The sequence below is a fragment of the Schistocerca serialis genome, chromosome 9 (assembly GCF_023864345.2).
Source record: "Schistocerca serialis cubense isolate TAMUIC-IGC-003099 chromosome 9, iqSchSeri2.2, whole genome shotgun sequence".
NCBI lineage: Eukaryota > Metazoa > Arthropoda > Insecta > Orthoptera > Acrididae > Schistocerca > Schistocerca serialis.
The window spans coordinates 98,178,134-98,198,930 of NC_064646.1; the positions used below are offsets into that span (position 1 = coordinate 98,178,134).

At 44.5% G+C, this 20,797-nt stretch overlaps 1 protein-coding gene across 1 annotated transcript in view; it reads right to left on the reverse strand.

The window, feature by feature from the left end:
* LOC126418829 (UDP-glycosyltransferase UGT5-like) overlaps positions 1–20,797 on the reverse strand; it is a 135,739-nt gene that overhangs the window by 16,910 nt on the left and 98,032 nt on the right. The window contains exons 3-5 of the mRNA XM_050085808.1: positions 14,628–15,211; positions 8,426–8,648; positions 1,470–1,689 (exon numbers count right to left, since the gene is read on the reverse strand). Of these exons, the coding sequence (XP_049941765.1) occupies positions 1,470–1,689; positions 8,426–8,648; positions 14,628–15,211 (1,027 nt within the window). The remainder of the gene's footprint in view (positions 1–1,469; positions 1,690–8,425; positions 8,649–14,627; positions 15,212–20,797) is intronic.

Sequence of the window (20,797 nt, forward strand, 5' to 3'; positions counted from 1 at the left end):
TGTTCCTAGGACTGCTCCCGACTTCTCAATGGTGTTATTAACTTCATTATGACGTTTTCATTAATTTATGTTCCTGTGCATCTCTTGTTATCCGTTTTTATGCTCCAAATGACTTTGAGTTTGGACGGTTATGAATCAAATGACAGAACTGTCATTCTAGTTAAGACAGTAAATTATATATATGTTTGGGTTTTGGTTCTATGTCTCTGTCTGCACTGAAGAGGCTATTGTCAGTTTACTATTTTTGTTCTATTTTGTAAGCTTACAAATGGCACTATATTTAAATGTGTTCTTCAGTCTATTGTAGGATACAATTCGTGTTGAAACAGTTCCAGCACTTCATTACTTTGTTTTTGTGCTTATGTACATATATGGTTGTTTTAAGAAAGTAAAAAAAAGTAACGTCTCTGTTCGATAAGGAGTATTTGTTGGGGCGGTGGTTCGCGTCTGAACACTTATTAATTTTTTTCCTAACATTCGCGCTTTTATTAGGTTCTGACACTTTATTATTAGTTTAATATAAGTATATGTTATACTATTTGATGTTATATAAATATAAGTTCACCTTTTTTTGAGGGGTGACTTTGTTCGATTGGCTTAATCTACAGGACTGCCTGCGCTACTCGTATAATCATATTTTGCTCCTTTATCTTTTACGCTTCGTAATTCACACGTTGCAAAGATTCTGCTACTAGGTAGGAACAGTGATCAAGTAAGACTGACCTTGGGGTTTTACTAAAATATGGGAATGATGAAATAATGTTTATCTTATGCGGAGAAGTGTTCCAAATTTGTACCGCAATTTTTGTAGTGGAACTTTTGTAGGCCTGGGTCCTTATTGATTGGACATGGTACTTTCCTTTTCGTGGACGATGAAGGAAATGTGCATTTTAATAGGGCTAACGTGGGAATTTTACGCGCGCCCATTGCGTAAACAGTGCGATTTACGAACTAGAAACATCCTTCAACTGCCGCAGGAGTGCATTGCGATCGCGTATACTACGTTGGGGCCGACGTACTGTATGCAGAAGTCGCATCGTTCCTGAGCGTTCAGCAGCACGTTGAACTTGGCACGCTCAACGTTGACGTTCGACAGCACGGTCCGTGTGCCGACGGCTTTAGGCCGACTAGACCACTGAGCCATCCGGACACTGTGCCTAGAAAGTAAGAGATCGGATCCCAGTCGCGCAAAAATTTTCGACTTACTGCATTGGTTTAAATCAGTGCTCACTGGGAGCTAATGTCTTTAATTCATTTGTGTCTTGATTCATAGTGGATGGAGGATCAAATTTGTGTCGGTTCTTTCAGACATGTCCGGAAGGACAGACACCCCATACTCGTATATGAGTAATGGATACCCTACTCATGCCCTTCAACGGCAGGAGAGTGGTTCAGACCCCCGTGCTGCGATCCAGATGAATCAGTCTCTCAGAGGAAACTTGAGACGTGACATTCCGCAAGGCGCCTACCTTGGGTTCGTCAGTAGTTCGGACAACGCCCAGCCGAAGGAGGTCTCGGTGATGTTGTCCATGGTGAGCATGATGCCGAAGCCGTCGCTCTCCACTCTGCCCAGATTCACCTGCTGGTCTCCGAACACCGGGATTCCGAGCAGCGGCACTCCCGCTGAAACGGCCTCCTGTATGCTCATCAGGCCTCCGTGGGTTATGAAGAGTTTCGTGTTCTTATGTTCTGGATAGAGGAAATAAGTAAAAGTCAGCTTAAGTATGAATTTCAAGATAACGTCATTAACTCAAACCATCCGATGGGCGATATACCGGCCCTGGCATTACAAAGCATCTCATGTTATGTACGAGTTTACCTACCTAAACGGTACAGAAGCTTTACTCTTAAATTTGACAGTACGATTATACATTATTCCTTTTCAATTAAACTTGTAAATAGTGTATATACACTGAAACGCCAAAGAAACTGGTATAGGCATGTGTATTCAAATACAGAGACAGGTAAACCAGCAGAAAACGGTCCTGCGGTCTGCAACGCCTACATAAGACAACAATTGTCTGGCTCCTAGATCGGTTACCGCTGCTACAATGGCAGGTTATCAAGCTTTAAGTGACTTTGAACGTGGAGTTATTGTCCGCGCACGAGCAGTGGGACCCAGCATCTCCGAGGTAGCGATGAAGTGAGGACTTTTCAGCGGTTCTAGGCGCTACAGTCTGGAACCGCGTGACCGCTACGGTCGCAGGTTCGAATCCTGCCTCGGGCATGGATGTGTGTGAAGTCCTTAGGTTAGTTAGGTTTAAGTAGTTCTAGGGGACTGATGGCCACGGGAAAAAGGTGAGGGTGACATATATGATGATTTGCCAAAGTCTTTATTTGCATTTTCAGTCACATGATATGTTCGATAGGCTATGACGTCACGATCGACGAAGCTTTCCAGCCCTGATACATTTGGGACGCCTGTACCACCTCGTACTATAGCGACGACTAACCATCCGTTGCCATGGGTGAAGGAATCATTGATGCCAATGCTGAAGTTTAGTCTGCAACCACAGAAGACTGCGGGTCCGTCCAGTAGAGAGTGTGCAGCGACAGATTTTATACTGTTCTTTTTCTTGTCGGCAGCCGATGTTGTCATTTCGACGTCTTCAATAGTTTTATATATTGTCTGTCTTGCAGCAGTTAAGCAGCAGTTAAGTCCCATAGTGCTCAGAGCCATTTGAACCTTTTTTTTTTTTTTTTTTTTTTGAGGACTTTTCCTAACGACTGTTTCATGAGTGTACCGTGAATATTAGAAATCCGGTAAAATATCAAATCTCCGATATCGCTGCGGCCGGAAAAAAGATCCTAGAAGAACGGGACCAATGACGAGTGAAGAGAATCATTCAGCGTGACAGAAGTGCAACCCTTCCGCACTTTCCTGCAGATTTCAATGCTGGACCAGCAACAAGTGTCAGCGTGCGAACCATTCAGCGGGACATTATCGATATGGGCTTTCGGAACCGAAGGTCCATTCGTGTACCTTGACTGCACGACACAAAGCTTTACGCCTCGCCTGGGACCGTCAACACGACATTGGACAGTTGATGACTGCAAACATGTTGCCTGGTCGGACGCCTCTCGCTTCAAATCGTATCGAGCGGATGGGCGTGTACGGGTATGGAGACAATGTCATGAATCCATGGACCCTGCATGTCAACAGGGGACTGTTCAAGCTGGTGGAGGCTCTGTAATGGTGTGGCGCGTGTGCAGGTAGAGTGATATGGGACCCCTGGTACGTCTAGATACGACTGCGACAGATGACAAGTACGTAAGCATCCTGTCTGATAACCTGAGTCCACATTGTGCATTCCGGCTGATTTGGGGAATTCTAGCAGAACAATGCGACACGCCACACGTCCAGAATTGCTACAGAGTGTCTCCAGGAACACTCTTCTGAGTGGCTATCAAACTCCCCAGACATGAACATTATTGAGCATATTTGGGATGCCTTCTAACGTGCTATTCAGAAGAGATCTCCATCCTCTCGTACTCTTACGGATTTATGGACAGCCCTGCAGGATTCATGGTGTCAGTTCCCTCCAGCACTACTTCAGACATTAGTCGAGTCCTTGCCACGTCATGTTGTGACACTTCTGCGTGTTCGCGGGTGCCCTACACGATATTAAGCAGGTGTACCAGTTTCTTTGGCTCCTCGGCGCATGTTCTGCCTCTGATTTGTGGAAGAACTTACACCACTACACTTAATCGTTCATCTGCTCTACATTTGTCTCTCTTCAGATAAATCTCAAAACTATGAAACTATATCAGCAGATACTTACCCGTTATACACAGCACCGTATGTGGTTTGAAACAATAATAACAAGAAGAAGAAGAAAAACTATGAATGACAACACCAGAGAGAAAAATTTGATGCGGAGCAGCTTTTTGTAATAACTCGACCTACGCACGAAGTTAATTAAAGTGAAAGAGCAGTGTGGAGCACCAGCTATCAAAATGATTCCGGGTGGGGACGCCCGGCCAAACACATGGGACTTCAACAATTAGACAGGTGTTAGTCTCCAACATAAAAACAACTGGCATTTGTTGAATTGCATAAAGGAAGGGATCACCAATGTCTTAGGAAACCACCAAATTACATGCAAATAACTTAAATGTTGGTGCGTCTTTGAGCAAGCGAGGATCAATGTTCATCCAAAATATTATTGTCGGCAGAGGTGGCTTCCAGGGCATTGTTTGTGTTGCTCGTACACCACGGCAGCATATTCACTTCCTTGATGGCGGGAAGCCACGATGTCGGAAGCCTGTAGCCGTCATCCCTATGAAGTTACGCGCGTTCTTAGAAATTTGAATCGCTTCTCGGACTTTTATTCTCAAAATTTGGGTTTACTTAGTCAGCACATGTACGTTATTGAAATTGATGTCAAAGCCATTGTTCACGAGAACTGTGACCTTGACATCGATTTCAATTACTTACGTGTGCTGGTTAAAGAAGCCAACATTTAGAGAATAAAAGTCCGAGAACTGTGGCCTTTGACATCGCAAGATGAATTTTAACCAATAACTCTTCTCCAGTATAAGTGCGAGAAAAATCCCTTTCCAGCCAATTACGTTGGCCCACCAGTGGTAGCCGCAGGCGTTTTAGCCAATAGCCCTCTTCTTCAGCATTAGCGCTGGAAAACGTCTTCTATTATCCACTGACGATGGACCACCAATGGTAGCCCAAGATTTTTACCCAATAATCCTACTACTCCAGCAGAAGCGCGGGGAAACTCTCCATTATAAGAGAAGGCGACACTGGTCTCTGACAGTGTTTAATCTATAGTAAACACGACAATCTTCCGAAGAAGATCGCAGCAGAGGGGTAGAAACGTCAATTTTCTGAAGAAATATGACAGGGCCTAACAACCCAGAAGATTTTAATTTCAATATTTGCGATTTTTGTTCTGCTGTTAGTTGGGCTTGATGCCTTCCGCAAAATTGAGAGTAGTCTATCAGAGTTGCTGAAAGAGCTGTGTTCAGTGCCCGGGTTAATTTCGGGTGGCGATATGGATACAAGAAGCTTCATTCTCTGACGAACCAGCACTACCCGCACCACTTTCGTTGGGCCGGTACACACCGGTACTGTATATCGCTATAAAATGATTTTCCTCTTTCCGAACTGGGAAAAATAAGTGCTTCAGTACGCCCTGCTGCCAGTGCGGAAAATTATATTATCACGAAATATTACATTTCCAATGCAATTTGAGGATATATTTGTTAGTAAAGACAAAGCATTATTAATCTGGCCGTAGATACGTATCCCAATCTTCATTTTTTTTTTCATACACTTCACGTTGGCTACCATGACCCAGTCTTCGGTTATGAGCATCTGCTTCGTTTTTCGTTTTTGCTTTTTCGGAAGTTTCGGCATGTTCGGATGCAAACATTATTCCCGCAAGCGGCTGCCTTTCTCTTCTGTTCTTATTTTGTGCTATTTTGCTTCCCTTTATAGCCATCTGGCTAACAGGTTGAAACAGTGTAACATTTGTAGAGCAACACCAGTGTTATAAGTGTTGAAGCGGTTGAGGATTGATGTTGGAGAAGAGGTCATCGGTCTCATCGGATTATGGAAGGATGGGGAAGGAAGTCGGCCGTGCACTATCAGCGGATCCCTCCCGTCATTTGCCTGAAGCGATTTAGGGAAATCACAGAAAACCAAATCAGAATGGCCGAACGTGCGAGAAGTGGTTGAAAATTACATCTAAACGATCAGTGGAGGATACCAGTGATTGTGATGGAGGTAAGAGAATGTGTTATGTGTGGACAAGCAATGTTGTTAATAAGGAAACTGTTGAAACCCGCTTGACCAATGAGGCTGTACCTTTGTTGCCGGCAGACTCGACTTCTAAACAGTACAGATATTTTACTAAAGAAAATGCCTGGCTTGATGTGAAAAAAACACACATCAAAAAAAGTTTTGAATCGCCCCAGTTCTCAGAACTCCTGAAGATAAACGTTGACTGTACATACTGTATCACAGACACAGTCCCTTTGACTGTTCAGACATGTCACTAAAGCCGCCCAAAGATGTAAACGACCATGCATGAGCAGCGCCTATTAGGTGGAGGGGCCCCACAGCCGATCAGTACCAGTCATTCCACCAGGAAGGAGGAATACCACTCATGTTGTCTGTAGTTCAACCATGCCTAGACGGTCAATACCGCGGTTCTATCGCGTCCGCGTTGTTACTTTGTGTCAGGAAGGGCTCTCAACAAGGGAAGTGTCTAAGCGTCTCGGAGTGAACCAAAGCGATGTTGTTCGGACATGGAGGACATACAGAGGACATGCCTCGCTCAGGCACCCCAAGGGCTACTACCGCAGTGGATGACCGCCACCTACTGATTATGGCTCGGAGGAACCCTGACAGCAACGTCACAGGACGTCGTGTTACAACTCAAACTGTGCACAATGGGCTGCATGATGCGCAACTTCACTCCCGACATCCAAAGGCGAGGTCCATCTTTGCAACAACAACACCATGCGGCGCGCTACAGATCGTCCCAACGACATGACGAATGGACCGCACAGAATTGGCATCACGTTCTCTTCACCGATGAGTGTAGCATATGCCTCCAACCAGACAATAGTCGGTGACTTGTTTGGAGGCAACCAGGTCAGGCTGAAAGCCTTAGACACACTGTCCAGCGAGTGCACCAAGGTGGAGGTCCCCTGCTGTTTTGTGGTGGCATTATGTGGGGACGACGTACGCCGCTGGTGGTCATGGAAGGCGCCGTAATGGCTGTACGATACGTGGATGCCACCCTCCGACCGGTAGTTCAATCACATCGGCAGCATATTGGTGAGGCATTCGTCTTCATGGACGACAATTCGCGCCCCCATCGTGCACATCTTGTGAATGACTACCTTCAGGATAACTACATTGCTCGATTATGGTGGACAGCATGTTCTCCAGACATGAACCCTATCGAACATGCCTGGCATAGATTGAAAAGGGCTGTTTATGGACGACGTGACCCACCAACCACTCTGAGGGATCTACACCGAATCGTCATTGAGGAGTGGAACAATCTGGACCAACAGTGAATTGATGAACCGTGGATAATATGCCACAACAAATACAGGAATACAGGAATGTATCAAGGCAAGAGGACGTGCTACTGGGTATTAGAGGTACCTGTGTGTACAGCAATCTGGACCACCACCTCTGACGGTCTCGCTGTATGGTGGTACAACATGCAATGTGCGGTTTTCATGAGCAATAAAAAGGGCGGAAATGATGTTTATGTTGGTCTCTATTCCAATTTTCTGTACAGGTTCCGCAACTCTCGGAACTGAGGTGATGCAAAACTTTTTTGATGTGTGTAGTAAGTTGGACTGCCGAATATGTGCAGCAGTAAATAAACTAGGGATGGGGCCCCAATCTGGAATCGGAGTAAACGCAGCAAAAAAATGGCGACCCTGCGAGGTTTGTTTCTTTGGTGACACTAAGAAGATACTACAGTTAAGTCTGCGAAAAAAATTGCTTATCGTAAGAAAATTGTAACTTACTTGAAACGTAAGTCAATATTGGACAGCTCATAGAAAAATCAAATGGAATTTAGTGTTGAAAAAATGAACACACAAGCTGGAAACGACTAACACAGCTTTTAGGAATGTCTATAAAAACGCCAGAATGAATAGATGTTATTCAGATTTTTCTGAGAACATTCAGCTTCAAGAAACTAGCGAGTTGAAAATGTAAAGAGTTCTACTGTCTAATTTTAGTTGTGCGAGCATTGCTGATCACATATTAGAAGAAATGAGAAAGAAAATAGCTGAACATTTTGTGGAAGAATCATTAAAATTGTTATACAGATTGATGAGTTTGCTACTATTAGTAATAAATCTGTCCTAGTAGTTTGTTTGAGGTGCGTCTTGATTATTAATGATCCTATGCAAACACTTTCTTGGGATTATGTAGTACTGACTGACACGAGAATATTATTAATAAAAGAAGCTCTGCTAAGATTTTAGATTCACATAAACAAATGCAACATACCTTAAGGCAAACCTAAAAATATTTTGCAACTAACACACTGACTATTGGCAACACCCAAACGACAAGACCGGAAGGACTCAGTAGTGAGTGAAAGTTGCAATCACAACTTGACGTATTCGAGTCCCTACATCGCTTTTCTTTATTTCCGTATGACCGGTTTCCGGCCAGCTGCCTATCTTCAGATAAATTGTTACAGTTACTGGGAAGCCTGTCAAATGTGACATGAGAGCTCACTGTCCAAGCTCGACATGAGTTCCACATTCGACGGATTACTCTGTAACTGTAACGAATGACCTGAAGAGAGACAGCCGGCCCGAAGCCTGTCATATGGAAAATTTGAACACTTTTTTAGTGAAATCTGTACCACGCAGTCCTCTGGTCGTGGCTGGAAGGACACAGCGGTGGAACAGTTTCGGTACTCACTCAACACGTCGTACTGGGGCAGCCACTTCCCCAGCCTCACGTTCGCCGGCTGGTTGGGCAAGCGCTCCGTGCCAAATTTCCACAGAATCTTCTGCTTCAGTCTTGAGAACACTCTGAGAATGGCTTCCTTCTGCTTCTCCGGAATATCTTCACTCTTGATGTTGGTCCCCATGCTGAAGAAGATGACGCCGTCCGTCGCTTCGTCCATGAAAGTTCGCAGGTCCTGAACATCGAACACATTTCACCCTGTGAGGTTCCAGTAAACTGAGGTGGCAACACCGGCCGAAAACCGGTTGGCGTGAACATTCACACTTTGTGTTTTAATCAGTTGGTTCAAATGGCGCTGAGCACTATGGGACGCAACTGCTGAGGTCATTAGTCCCCTAGAACTTAGAACTAGTTAAACCTAACTAACCTAAGGACATCACAAACAACCATGCCCGAGGCAGGATGCGAACCTGCGACCGTAGCGGTCTTGCGGGTCCAGACTGCAGCGCCTTTAACCGCACGGCCACTTCGGCCGGCTTTTAATCAGTAAATAAGAATTTTTTCTATGAAATGACGAGGCAGAATGAGGCTTAAAAACTTTTGGTAAACTTTAGGAAAATATTTAATATAAAAGTTTTTAAATGAAAACAGTCTAGGGCCGCATGTAAGTTGATAAAATTTAAAATTTATTAATTAGGTGACAGGTTTCGGTCTTGGTGCTGTCATCTTCAGAAAATTAACACTTTGACGGCTAGAAAGTGTAGATGGCAGGAGCCCTCTATTTAGCGCCGGTAAACACTGTTCCTAGCCACACTCACTGAAGCCGTCATCATGGAGCTCTGAAGATGATAGCACCACAATCGAAACCGGTCACCTAATTGATAAATTTTAATTATTTAGTACGATCTTAGACTGTTTTTATTTAAAAACTTTTATTTTAATTTTGAAGGCCGTTTTACCAGGAACAATTATAAAAGAAATAAATAAAAAATAAAATAAAATATTAATTATTGTATATGTATGATAGTGATTGGTAGTAATTAATATTTGCTTATCTAGAGCGTGGACGTTTAATTATTTGGTATCAGACGCTTGACAATTGCTATTTCGTAAATGCAACGTTATTCGTAGTTGATCGTGAAATGTAACTCAAATAATCGGACTTCGTATTTAAATCGTTTCCAAAGACAGCTGCGGTAGGTGCGGACTCAAAATCTCAATATTATAATAATTTGCCAGCCATGTCAATACGTCGTACAGAGGTGACTGTCTACTAAACATAAAAAAGTTTACACAGTTAGTTAAATCAGATATATTCAACGAATAAGCCTATAGTTAAATAATTCAACTTACTTTCATAAATATAGAATCTTTACAGAGTCGAATGCCTAGTGAGATTGCAACTCGCGGTGTTCTTATATGACATCAAATATGGCGGTGTGCCAGTTAATAAAATATACGTGCTTCCCGCACCAGCTATTGTACAAGACCTACTTCTTAATGAAACGAAAGAGTGTCGTAATTGTATTATGTTTTATCAGCGGCATAGCGCTGCCGTTCTGTGCCATAGGCTTTATTTATTTGTCAGAGATTAATTATTTAATTAAGATTTCGCGTTTCCGAGGAAACTCACGCACGGCATGCAAATGTGCCTTTATACAATGTCGCAAAAGATGCTTTTTTAGTCTTTAGAAAACATGGGGTCAATAAATGAGTCTTCGTTTTCTCGGCAGTCACGGTCAAAGCTAGCACGTGTTACATAAAGAGTGGATCCAATAGGAGGGGAAGGGGCAAGGGAGGGAGCAGTATGGAGAGGGTATTGGAGTCTTAACCCCCTCCAAGAAAGCAAAACCATTGTCCAAATTGCCGGAGTAATGGACTTACTATGATTGTAATAAAACTTTTAATATTTTATTGTTTTTATTATTAAAATTGAACATACCTGTGGAACATTAAATTTGGTGGTAACAGCAAATTATATTCTGGGAAGAGGGAGGGGACCATGGAGGGGAGGGGGAGGGGAGGGGGAGGAGAGGAACTGTGAATCCCCGCTCGTCGCAGAACCGTCCCCTGTACCCGCGGACAGACGCCTTTTTTTTTCTCAGTCATGTTCAATGCATCAAAGTGGATGCCTTTTTTTTTCAAAATAACTAATTTGTGTTTCTGCGTGGCAGTCTGGTGGTAGTAGATAGACAGAATACAATTTTTAAGTGCTCACTCTGATGTACCATGAGGGGATCTTAGTTTTTGTTGGTACGCTCAAGAGTCCGTATGAGTTTCGTATGACTTGTAAAACAAAAAAAAAGGAAGTTTTCGTATAACTTTATGTGAGTCTACCTAAGCGGCAAAGTGGTACGGCAGCCTTTCGATAGTTATCGTCTATCCGTGCATCGACGTACATCATTGATTCGATGTAGATATGATTGGCTTCCCAGATCCAGGGCCGCCCGCAGTGGCCGAGCGGTTCTAGGCGCTACAGTCTGGAACCGCGCGACCGCTACGGTCGCAGGTTCGAATCCTGCCTCGGGCATGGATGTGTGAGATATCCTTAGGTTAGTTAGGTTTAAGTAGTTCTAAGTTCTAGGGACTGATGACCTCAGAAGTTAAGTCCCATAGTGCTCAGAGCCATTTGAACCCAAATCCAGCTCCTCATTTCTGCACATCTGGGTTTTGCTAAAAGAAAATTTATTTTCGTCCTCTGAAAAAAAGCTATCTAAAATACCGTAATTTTCAAGAGGAACAGAATTCTGTTTAATAAACGTTAAGTGGCCACAGTAAGTTTTCGGACCAAAGATTACACTGATAGTCACGAGGAAGAGTACTGAGATAGACTCTCTGGATGGCGTCAGGCGTGAGCAGAGGTAGCCATCTTACTTATGCGAAGGCAGATTGTGTGAGAGATGACTATTATGCAAGAGCCTATTGTAACTGACTGAGTTGTTGAAGATGATTTGGCAATAAATGGGCAGAGGTTTCTGGGACCAGTCTGATGCCAGATTTGGAAGAGGAAGACGCGACAACGGAACACAGAAGGTAAATCGCAGGCTGCCTTAATAATTGTATAAAATGGCCTCCCTTTTTGAGACACACAATACTTCAGTACATTCACTTCTTTGTGAAATGAACTTAGACGGAGTATATTCATATTCGTGAATGTTGCTGCTTGTAATTTTTTTCTTATTAATTGCTTGACACTTAAAAAGTAACATGAATTAAAAGTATTATTGTACAAAATAAGTGTTTGAGATGCATGAACATCTATGTTTACTGCATAATATTTTTGTATGTAACCTATTGCCCCACAACGTGGTTGCTTTTCATGTGAAAATGAGCTACACGAAACTGATTATCAGTAATCTTCGTATACGATTTTTTGTGTTATTGTGACACTGATTTAAAATTGAATGTCATTACTGGTGCTAACTGATTTGTTGTGCCCGTAGTCAGCCTTTCGATCCTTATGTGGATGACTCGATACCTGTAAAATGTGTGGTATTTTACAAACCCTGCATATTAGATAAGTCCGGTGATTAAATTTCTTTCACGTAGTAAACATTTACTAGGACGCAATAGAAATGTCTATTTTTGTTTTTTCATGGCAGTTCAGACATGTCACAAAACTAAATCAGTTATAATCTGACCCCGTCGGAGGTTCGTGTCCTCCCTCGGGCATAATTGTGTGTGTTGTCCTTAGCGTAAGTTAAAGACAGATTAAGTAGTGTGTAAGCCTAGGGACCGATGACCTCAGCAGTTTGGTGCCATAGGAACTTACCACCAGTTTCCTAAAATTATAATTTGATGGTGGACTGTGTATTCCGAAATCGACCGTTTATGTTGCATTAGTAATCAGCACCAACAAAAGGGCATCTTTAGAATGACTATAATCTTACACATAGTTGCAGCTGCTGTGCCTCTGAAATGCCACCGCCAACAACGACAAAGAAATTTAAAAAAATATTATAGTTATTATAGCACGCTTAGAGGCATTTAAGCAGTCATCCGTTCCATGCTCCATATACGAATGAAACGGGAAGAAACTCTGGTACGTCGCATAACAGGGAGTGTGGCCACGGTGGTCTGCCGGGTAGAGTACTAGGCTCTCGTTCTGGAGATCCTGGATTAAATCCTGGAATATCATCATCACCAGTCTTATGCCCTAGGGCACGTCTTCACATGTAGTCCTGTCATTTGATACCCTATTCGTTTTCTCATAGTTGTTTTATATCCTTATACTATCCACCGTCTGGTATCTTCTGTATCTTTTCTTTTTATTTCTTTCACCGTTACTTCCATAGCACCCATCAATAAAAAATCTCTCCTCATCCAATGCCTAAGCTAATCACATTTCCTTATAGCCGTTCTTACCTTTCTTTCACTTATCACCACACATTTTGTCTTTTTCTTATTAATTCTCACTCCGAATTCCACACAGGTTTCATTTAATTCTTTTAACATTCCAATCATAATTCTTCCGTTCTCTGCCAGTAACGCAACATCATCCCCAAGTCGAATACATTCTGTCCTCCTGTCTGGGTAGAGGTGGGGATCTTTTCCCAATCCAGTTCCTCCAGGTCCAACCGGCCTGCTATCAAACAAGTATTGGCGATCTCTTTCTGTGGTCAAATGCGATCGAGGCAACGGCAACTCCTAGTCTCACTGTGAAAAAACGCTCTATTGTACATACAGTACCCCAGTCTCGGACTTGCGCCACGGACATAACAGGAAGTACTTCGACCATAAACTTCACAGCTGTTGGAAAAATATAGATTTACACTACTGGCCATTAATATTGCAAAACCAAGAATAAATGCAGATGATAAACGGGTATTCATTGGACAAATATATTATACTAGAACTGACATGTGATTACATTTTCACGCAATTTGGGTGCATAGATCCTAAGAAATCAGTACCAAGAACAACCATCTCTGGCCGTAATGACGGCCTTGATACGCCTGGGCATCGAGTCAAACAGAGCTTGGATGGCGTGTACAGGTACAGCTGTCCATGCAGCTTTAACACGATACCGCAGTTCATGAAGAGTAGTGACTGGCGCATTGTGACGAGCCAGTTGCTCGGCCACCATTGACCAGACGTTTTCAATTGGTGAGAGATCTGGAGATTGTGCTGGCCACGGCAGCAGTCGTACATTTTCTGTATGCAGAAAGGCCCGCACAGGACCTGCAACATGCGGTCATGCATTATCCTGCTGAAATGTAGGGTTCCGCAGGGATCGAATGAAGGGTAGAGCCACGGGTCGTAACACATCTGAAATGTAACGTCCACTATTTAAAGTGCCGTCAATGCGAACAAGAGGCGACCCAGACGTGTAACCAATGGCACCCCATACCATCACGCTGGGTGATGCGCCAGTATGGCGATGACGAATACACGCTTCCAATGTGCGTTCACCGCGACGTCGCCAAACACGGATGCGACCATCATGATGCTGTACACAGAACCTGGATTCATCCGAAAAAATGACGTTTTGCCATTCGTGCACCCAGGTTCGTCGTTGAGTACACCATCGCAGGCGCTCCTGTCTGTGATGCAGCGTCAAGGGTAACCGCAGCCATGGTCTCCGAGCTGATAGTCCATGCTGCTGCAAACGTCGTCGAACTGTTCGTGCAGATGGTTGTTGTCTTGCAAACGTCCCCATCTGTTGACTCAGAGATCGAGACGTGGCTGCACGATCCGTTACAGCCATGCGGATAAGATGCCTGTCATCTCGACTGCTAGTGATACGTGGCCGTTGGGATCCAGCACGGCGTTCCGTATTACCCTCCTGAACCCACCGATTCCATATTCTGCTAACAGTCTTTGGATCTCGACCAACGCGAGCAGCAATGTCGCGATACGATAAACCGCAATCGCGATAGGCTACAATACGACCTTTATTAAAGTCGAAAACGTGATGGTACGCATTTCTCCTCCTGGCACGGGGTATCACAACAATGTTTCACCAGGCAACGCCGGTCAACTGCTGTTTGTGTATGAGAAATCAGTTGGAAACTTTCCTCATGTCAGCACGTTGTAGGTGTCGTCACCGGCGCCAACCTTGTGTGAATGCTCTGAAAAGCATATCACAGCATCTTTTTGCTGTCGGATAAATTTCGCGTCTGTAGCACGTCATCTTCGTGGTGTAGCATTTTTAATGGCCAGTAGTGTAGAAGTAGATTAAATCAGCAAACTTTGCCAGAGGTCGCATACTTACATCCGGGAGCTTTTTCGGCGGCTTGATGTGCATCCCCCCGACTTCTATCAAGTTGGGAACGAGTGGGCGCGGGTAGTAGAAGCTGACGTGGCTGTTGACCAGCAGCAGAGACATGTTGCGCATGATGTGCGACAAGGGCGGCATGCTGGCGTCGCCGAAGCGCTCCCGGACGATGGCGTCCAGCTGCGGCAGGTAGCTGAGCTCGCGGACCAGTCTGAAGTACGTCCCGAAGAAGGCGTTGTAGAGGCGCTCGGGCAGGCTCATGCGGCTGGTGAACTTGAGGAAGGGCTCGGGCAGGTAGCTGTGCGGGTAGGGGTTGCCCACCGCGTCGCCCATCCAGCTGGCGCCGCCGCCCAGGGCGCACGCCCCCACCGTCGGCACCCGGAACTTGTGCGCCAGCGCGAACAGGCAGTCGTTGAAGAACACCTCGATCAGCAGCAGGTCGTACCTGCGGTCCTTCGACGTGACCAGCTTCCGCATGTGCTCCTCCTCCAGGGCCCTCCTACACCAACCCCTCCCGTGCGCCATCAGGAACTTCACCTCCTGCATTGCTCCCGACGTTCCGAGGTCAAATAAGTTTGGACCTGAGAAAAGAAAACTCAGTAAGAACTGCATGTCGATATTATACAGGGCGATTCAAAAACAAAGAATCTATTTTAATTCTTTATTGAAGACGAGCTATGAAAGGTAGTAACTGTAGTGTTGGCAGATGTGCCAACACCGTGTTACTAGAAGAGGCCGAAATGCACGCGTTTTAGCTCACGCAGGCTGGCGTGAGGAGGGAAGAACTATACTGACGTGAGGTCTGGAACATGACAAGGAGCCCGCATCTCGTGGTCGTGCGGTAGCGTTCTCGCTTCCCAAGCCCGGGTTCCCGGGTTCGATTCCCGGCGGGGTCAGGGATTTTCTCTGCCTCGTGATGGCTGGGTGTTGTGTGATGTCCTTAGGTTAGTTAGGTTTAAGTAGTTCTAAGTTCTAGGGGACTGATGACCATATATGTTAAGTCCCATAGTGCTCAGAGCCAATTGAACCATTTGAACATGACAAGGAATTAGAATTCAGAAAGTGGACATAATTAGTTTGATACTTTACTTTAATCCATTAATGATGAACGTCGCTCTTGATGGTACATGATTCACGATATTATCTGTTCAGATGACATATAGTAACTGAATATGGCGCCTTGCTAGGTGTAGCAAATGACGTAGCCGAAGGCTATGCTAAACTGTCGTCTCCGCCAATGAGAGCGTATGTAGACAGTGAACCATCGCTAGCAAAGTCGGCTGTACAAATGGGGCGAGTGCTAGGAAGTCTCTCTGGACCTGCCGGGGGGCGGCGCTCGGTCTGCAATCACTGATAGTGGCGACACGCGGGTCCGACGTATGCTAATGGACCGCGGCCGATTTAAAGGTTACCACCTAGCAAGTGTGGTGTCTGGCGGTGACACCACAGTAACAATAGACAATCTGAGTAGCTGTCTTAGATTGTTTGCAGATGACGCTGTCATTTACCGTCTTGTAAAGTCATCAGACGATCAAAACGACTTGCAAAATGATTTAGATAAGATATCTGTATGGTGCGAAAAGAAGCAATGGCCGCCGCGACTGAACCCAGTTCCCTCTGAGCAGCCATAGCGTACTGATCTCCGTGCCGGCACGTTCACAGGAGCTCAGTCCGTCAGTTCACCTGATGATGGCGACATGTATGATCGCCGAAATATTGTGCCCGTTGGGTACTGTAGACCGGCAGTACACCCGTGGATATTTTGATTATCAAATACGCCGGGAGAAACTCAAGAATCACACAAATAACCTAAATTGGAATGATCACATAGATAACATTGTGGGTAGAGCAAACCAAAGACTGCGATTCATTGGCAGAACATTTAGAAGGCGCAACAGGTCTACCAAAGAGACTGCTTACACTACGCTTGTCCGCCCTATTCTGGAGTACTGCTGTGAGGTGTGGGATCCGCATCAGGTGGGACTGACGGATGACATCGAAAAAGTACAAAGACGGGCAGCTTGTTTTGTATTATCGCGAAATAGGGGAGGTAGTGTCACAGACATGATACATGAATTGGTGTGGCAATCATTAAAACAACGGCGTTTTTCGTTGCGACGGAATCCATGAAATTTCAATCACCAGATTTCTCCTCCGATTGCGAAAACATTCTGTTGGCACTCACCTATAAAGGGAGAAATGATCATCACGATAAAATAAGAGAAATCAGGGCTCGCACGGAAAAAATTAAGTGCTCGTTTTTCCCGCGTCCCGTTCGAGAGTGGAACGGTAGAGAGACAACATGAAGGTCTTTCATTGAACCTTCTGCCAGGCACTTTATTGCGAATAGCAGAGTAATCACGTAGATGCAGAAACGCATTGCGCATGTCACTGAGGTTCAGAGTTTTACGTTGGCAGACACACTATAACATACGCTCAATGTGAGAGAACCATGATCTCGAAACGTATCGAAACGGTAGCCCATTTCATTCCACGCACCAATCGGCAGGTCTGTCTTTATTGAATCGACAGCTCCAACAAATCGATTTCTCAGCTCTTGAAGAGTAGCTGCCATATATGTGACAAAGGTTCCATTTTTTAGGTAATCCCACAAAAGAATATCGCAAGGTGTGAAATCTGGTGACCTGGGAGGCCAATAGTAGTGAACAAGATCTTGTTATCTACCTCTTCCAGTCCATTGTTGTGGGATGGTGTTGTTAAGATTTAAGGTGACTTCATTGACTCCCTTTATGCTATCCCCTGAGACCTTTTCGTGCCGATTCTGAGCCGCAGTGTGTCCGAAATGTTATCCCAGCCGCCCACAAGAAAACCGCGTGATTTCAGTGCTAGGCGTTCCGGCTCTGACCCCTATCACAGAGGCGTCAAAAGAAAGGGCGACATCTCGGGACTGTGAGCAACATCCCAGAGTATGACGCGCCCACGATGGCGTTGGGCAGAATTGTGATGAAATTTGGTGGCGATGTGACACCATTAACCCACCTTAAACGACACACGAACTTCTTGAGTTCTAGCCTTTCTTTTGCATGTGTCGGCACCTTGTCGTTTGATACGTCGTCGAGCCCAAGTGACGTCACAAAGTGCCACGCTTTTGTTCCGTGAGGGAGGAAGGCTGTAGGCACCTTGGAGCCAAATTTCAAACTTCTGCGTCGCAGTAGGAGACAGTTACGGGATCTCGAAAAGTGATCATATAATTCTGTTGTGCAGTGGAGACTAGTTATTACTACACTAATATGTACAGAGCGGCCATAGAAATTCAGTAACACAAAAACAACTGTAACTGAGAAGAGGGAGGATTGGAATTAGGTTGTGCGCTTTAGCGTTAACTAAAGTAAACAGCGCAAAGTCTTCTCTACTACAACCTCCACCACCTTAGACGGTGGTCAGATGACGTGACGTCGATGTCTATATGTATAAACATTTCGGCTTGCTGAGCTTCTTTAAGTGTGAAACTGCTATTTCACTACGGTTTTAATGGTGCAGGAAGGTGATTTAAGCCGTGAGTGAACATAACTTCTAACTTTTTTTTATCAACGTGCACAAATTTTCAGTTTACTATAAAATCAGAATCTTCTTTAAAAAAGACTGTGAATCAACCAACAGAGTGGTAGAATAAAGACTAATATTTCGTAGCAGAATAATTCTTGCTCAATTGAGGATGAATGCTAGAGCCATTAGAAGAATAATTAAAATCCACCGTGAGAGAACAAGCCCCATCAGACAAAAGTGATAACAAAACAACATTAACAATAAGAGAATTAATTTACTCTAGACGAAGCCAGAAAATAAAAATTCTGGAAGGAATATACAAAATTCATAACAACGTCAATGAATAAAACCAGTGAGCTAAATAAACTCACGCTATACAAGAGGCAAAAAAATTCACGGGAAATTTGCTCTACTTCATCGTGCCCTCAAGCCCTATCGTATACAGAACTACAAAAAACTAGACTTGTCACTCATCACAATTTATTCAAAAACAGTTTTATTATCCAGATGCATAAGCATCAGTGATGGCAAATGCGAATTGGTACACTGAATACTGCTGTATAACCCGCCTGAAGTAATTTAATCCTTTGTACGAGGGCGGTTCAGAAAGTAACCTCCGATTGGCCACAGTGCGGGTTGTGGGGGGAGTAGCGACGCCATCTGTGCGTTCACGCACTCAACAGGTCAGTCGGCATCAAGCCGTGGTCGAGTGAACGTCGTACCTGCGCTAGTTTAGTTTTTGTGGCAGTTTGAAATGTGTGCTACAATAGAAAACCCTGCCAAATGTGAAGTGCGTGCTGTCATAAGGTTTTTCACAGCCAAACGATATTCTGCAGCAGCTATTCATCGTGAGCTTTGTGCCGTGTACGGACCAAGAGTTATGAGTGAAGGAGTTGTCCGTGAATGGGTACGTTTATTTAAAAGTGGACGAGAAAACGTTCATGATGAAGAGAGGAGTGGTAGACCATCATTGGTGACTGACGAACTCGTTCAGACAGTTGATGCAAAAGTTCGTGAAAATCGACGTTTCTCAATGTCGGAGTTGTCTACTGGTTTTCCACAGATTTCTAAGACTCTCTTGTACGAGATAGTGACAGCAAGATTGGGTTACCGTAAGTTCTGTGCACAATGGGTGCCCAAAATTCTTACCGACCACCACAAAACTCAAAGAATGGCCTCTGCATTAGACTTTCTGTCACGTTATGAGGACGAAGGAGAACCATTGTTAAACAGAATCGTGACTGGTGACGAAACCTGGATTAAGTACGTGAACCCTGAGACAAAAGAACAATCAAAGATGGGGGCACATTCAAATTCGCCTACCAAACCAAGAAAAGCCTCGCAAGATTTTTCTGCCAGAAAACTGATGGCAACGGTGTTTTGGGATGCCAAAGGGGTGTTGTTGGTTGAATTCATGGAACGTGGTACGACCATTAATCAAGACGTGTACTGTGAAACAATAAAAAAGTTACGACGGGCTATACAGAGCAAACGCCGTGGTATGCTGACTTCCGGTATCGTTTTTTTGCACGATAACGCCTGTCCTCACTCTGCTCGCAGAACAACGGCCCTTCTTGAGTCCTTCAAGTGGGACGTTATCAACCATCCACCTTACAGCCCAGACCTGGCGCCAAGTGATTATCACCTCTTCATGCATTTGAAGAAATGGCTCGGGTCACAGCGGTTTGATGACGACGAAGAGCTCAAAGATGCGGTCACAGGCTGGCTCCAGGCACAAGCGGGTGATTTTTATGCAGAAGGAATTTCAAAGCTTGTGAAGAGATACGATAAGTGCCTCAATCGCTATGGAGACTATGTAGAAATATAGTGCAAAGATGTAGTTGTAAGATGTATATATTAAAATATTTTTATTTAACTTGGTGTATTTTTTTAAATCAACCGGAGGTTACTTTCTGAACGGCCCTCGTACTAAGAACCAGGCATGATGAGTATCTCACAAAATCACTTGACACAGTAATAACATGGTCAGCCATGCATACAGTAATAGCCCACGTAGTACTACTGTCTGCTGTTCTCATGTAAATACACTCTAAGGCAGAAAAACAACGCACCACGAAAGAACTGTCCAAATACGACGGAAATCGGTAGATGTGATGTGCATGCAGAGCCAAACAGATGAATACAATTTGATAAAAATTAGATGAGTTATGCAAGAGAAAGAGCTTCGCAAACTGAGCAAGTCAATAACGCGTGGGTTCACCTCTCACATTTATGCGAGCAGTTATTCGGCTTGACATTGTGTGGTAGAGCTGTTGGATGTCCTCCCGAGGGATGCCATTGGGGAAATTCTGTCCAATTGGCGCTTTCAGTCGGTAAATCCTAGACGGTTGGACGGCCCTGTCCGTAATCCTCCAAACGTTTTCAATTGGACAGAGATCCAGTGACCTTGCTGGCCAAGGTAGGATTTGGCAAGCCGGTCATAGACACTCAGTTCGAAACAGGTCCGTTCAAAGAAGACAGTTATATTCCAGTCAATAATCTCCCAGGCCAAAGATGTGTCTGGAGACGTCTCAGGCAGCGCTGGAATCCCAACCTGATCATCGCAAGCCATATGGCTGGAGAACCAGGAGTGATGATTTGGGGTGCCATTTCTTTTGATAGTAGCATCCCTTTGGTTGCCATCTGCAGCAGTTCTATAG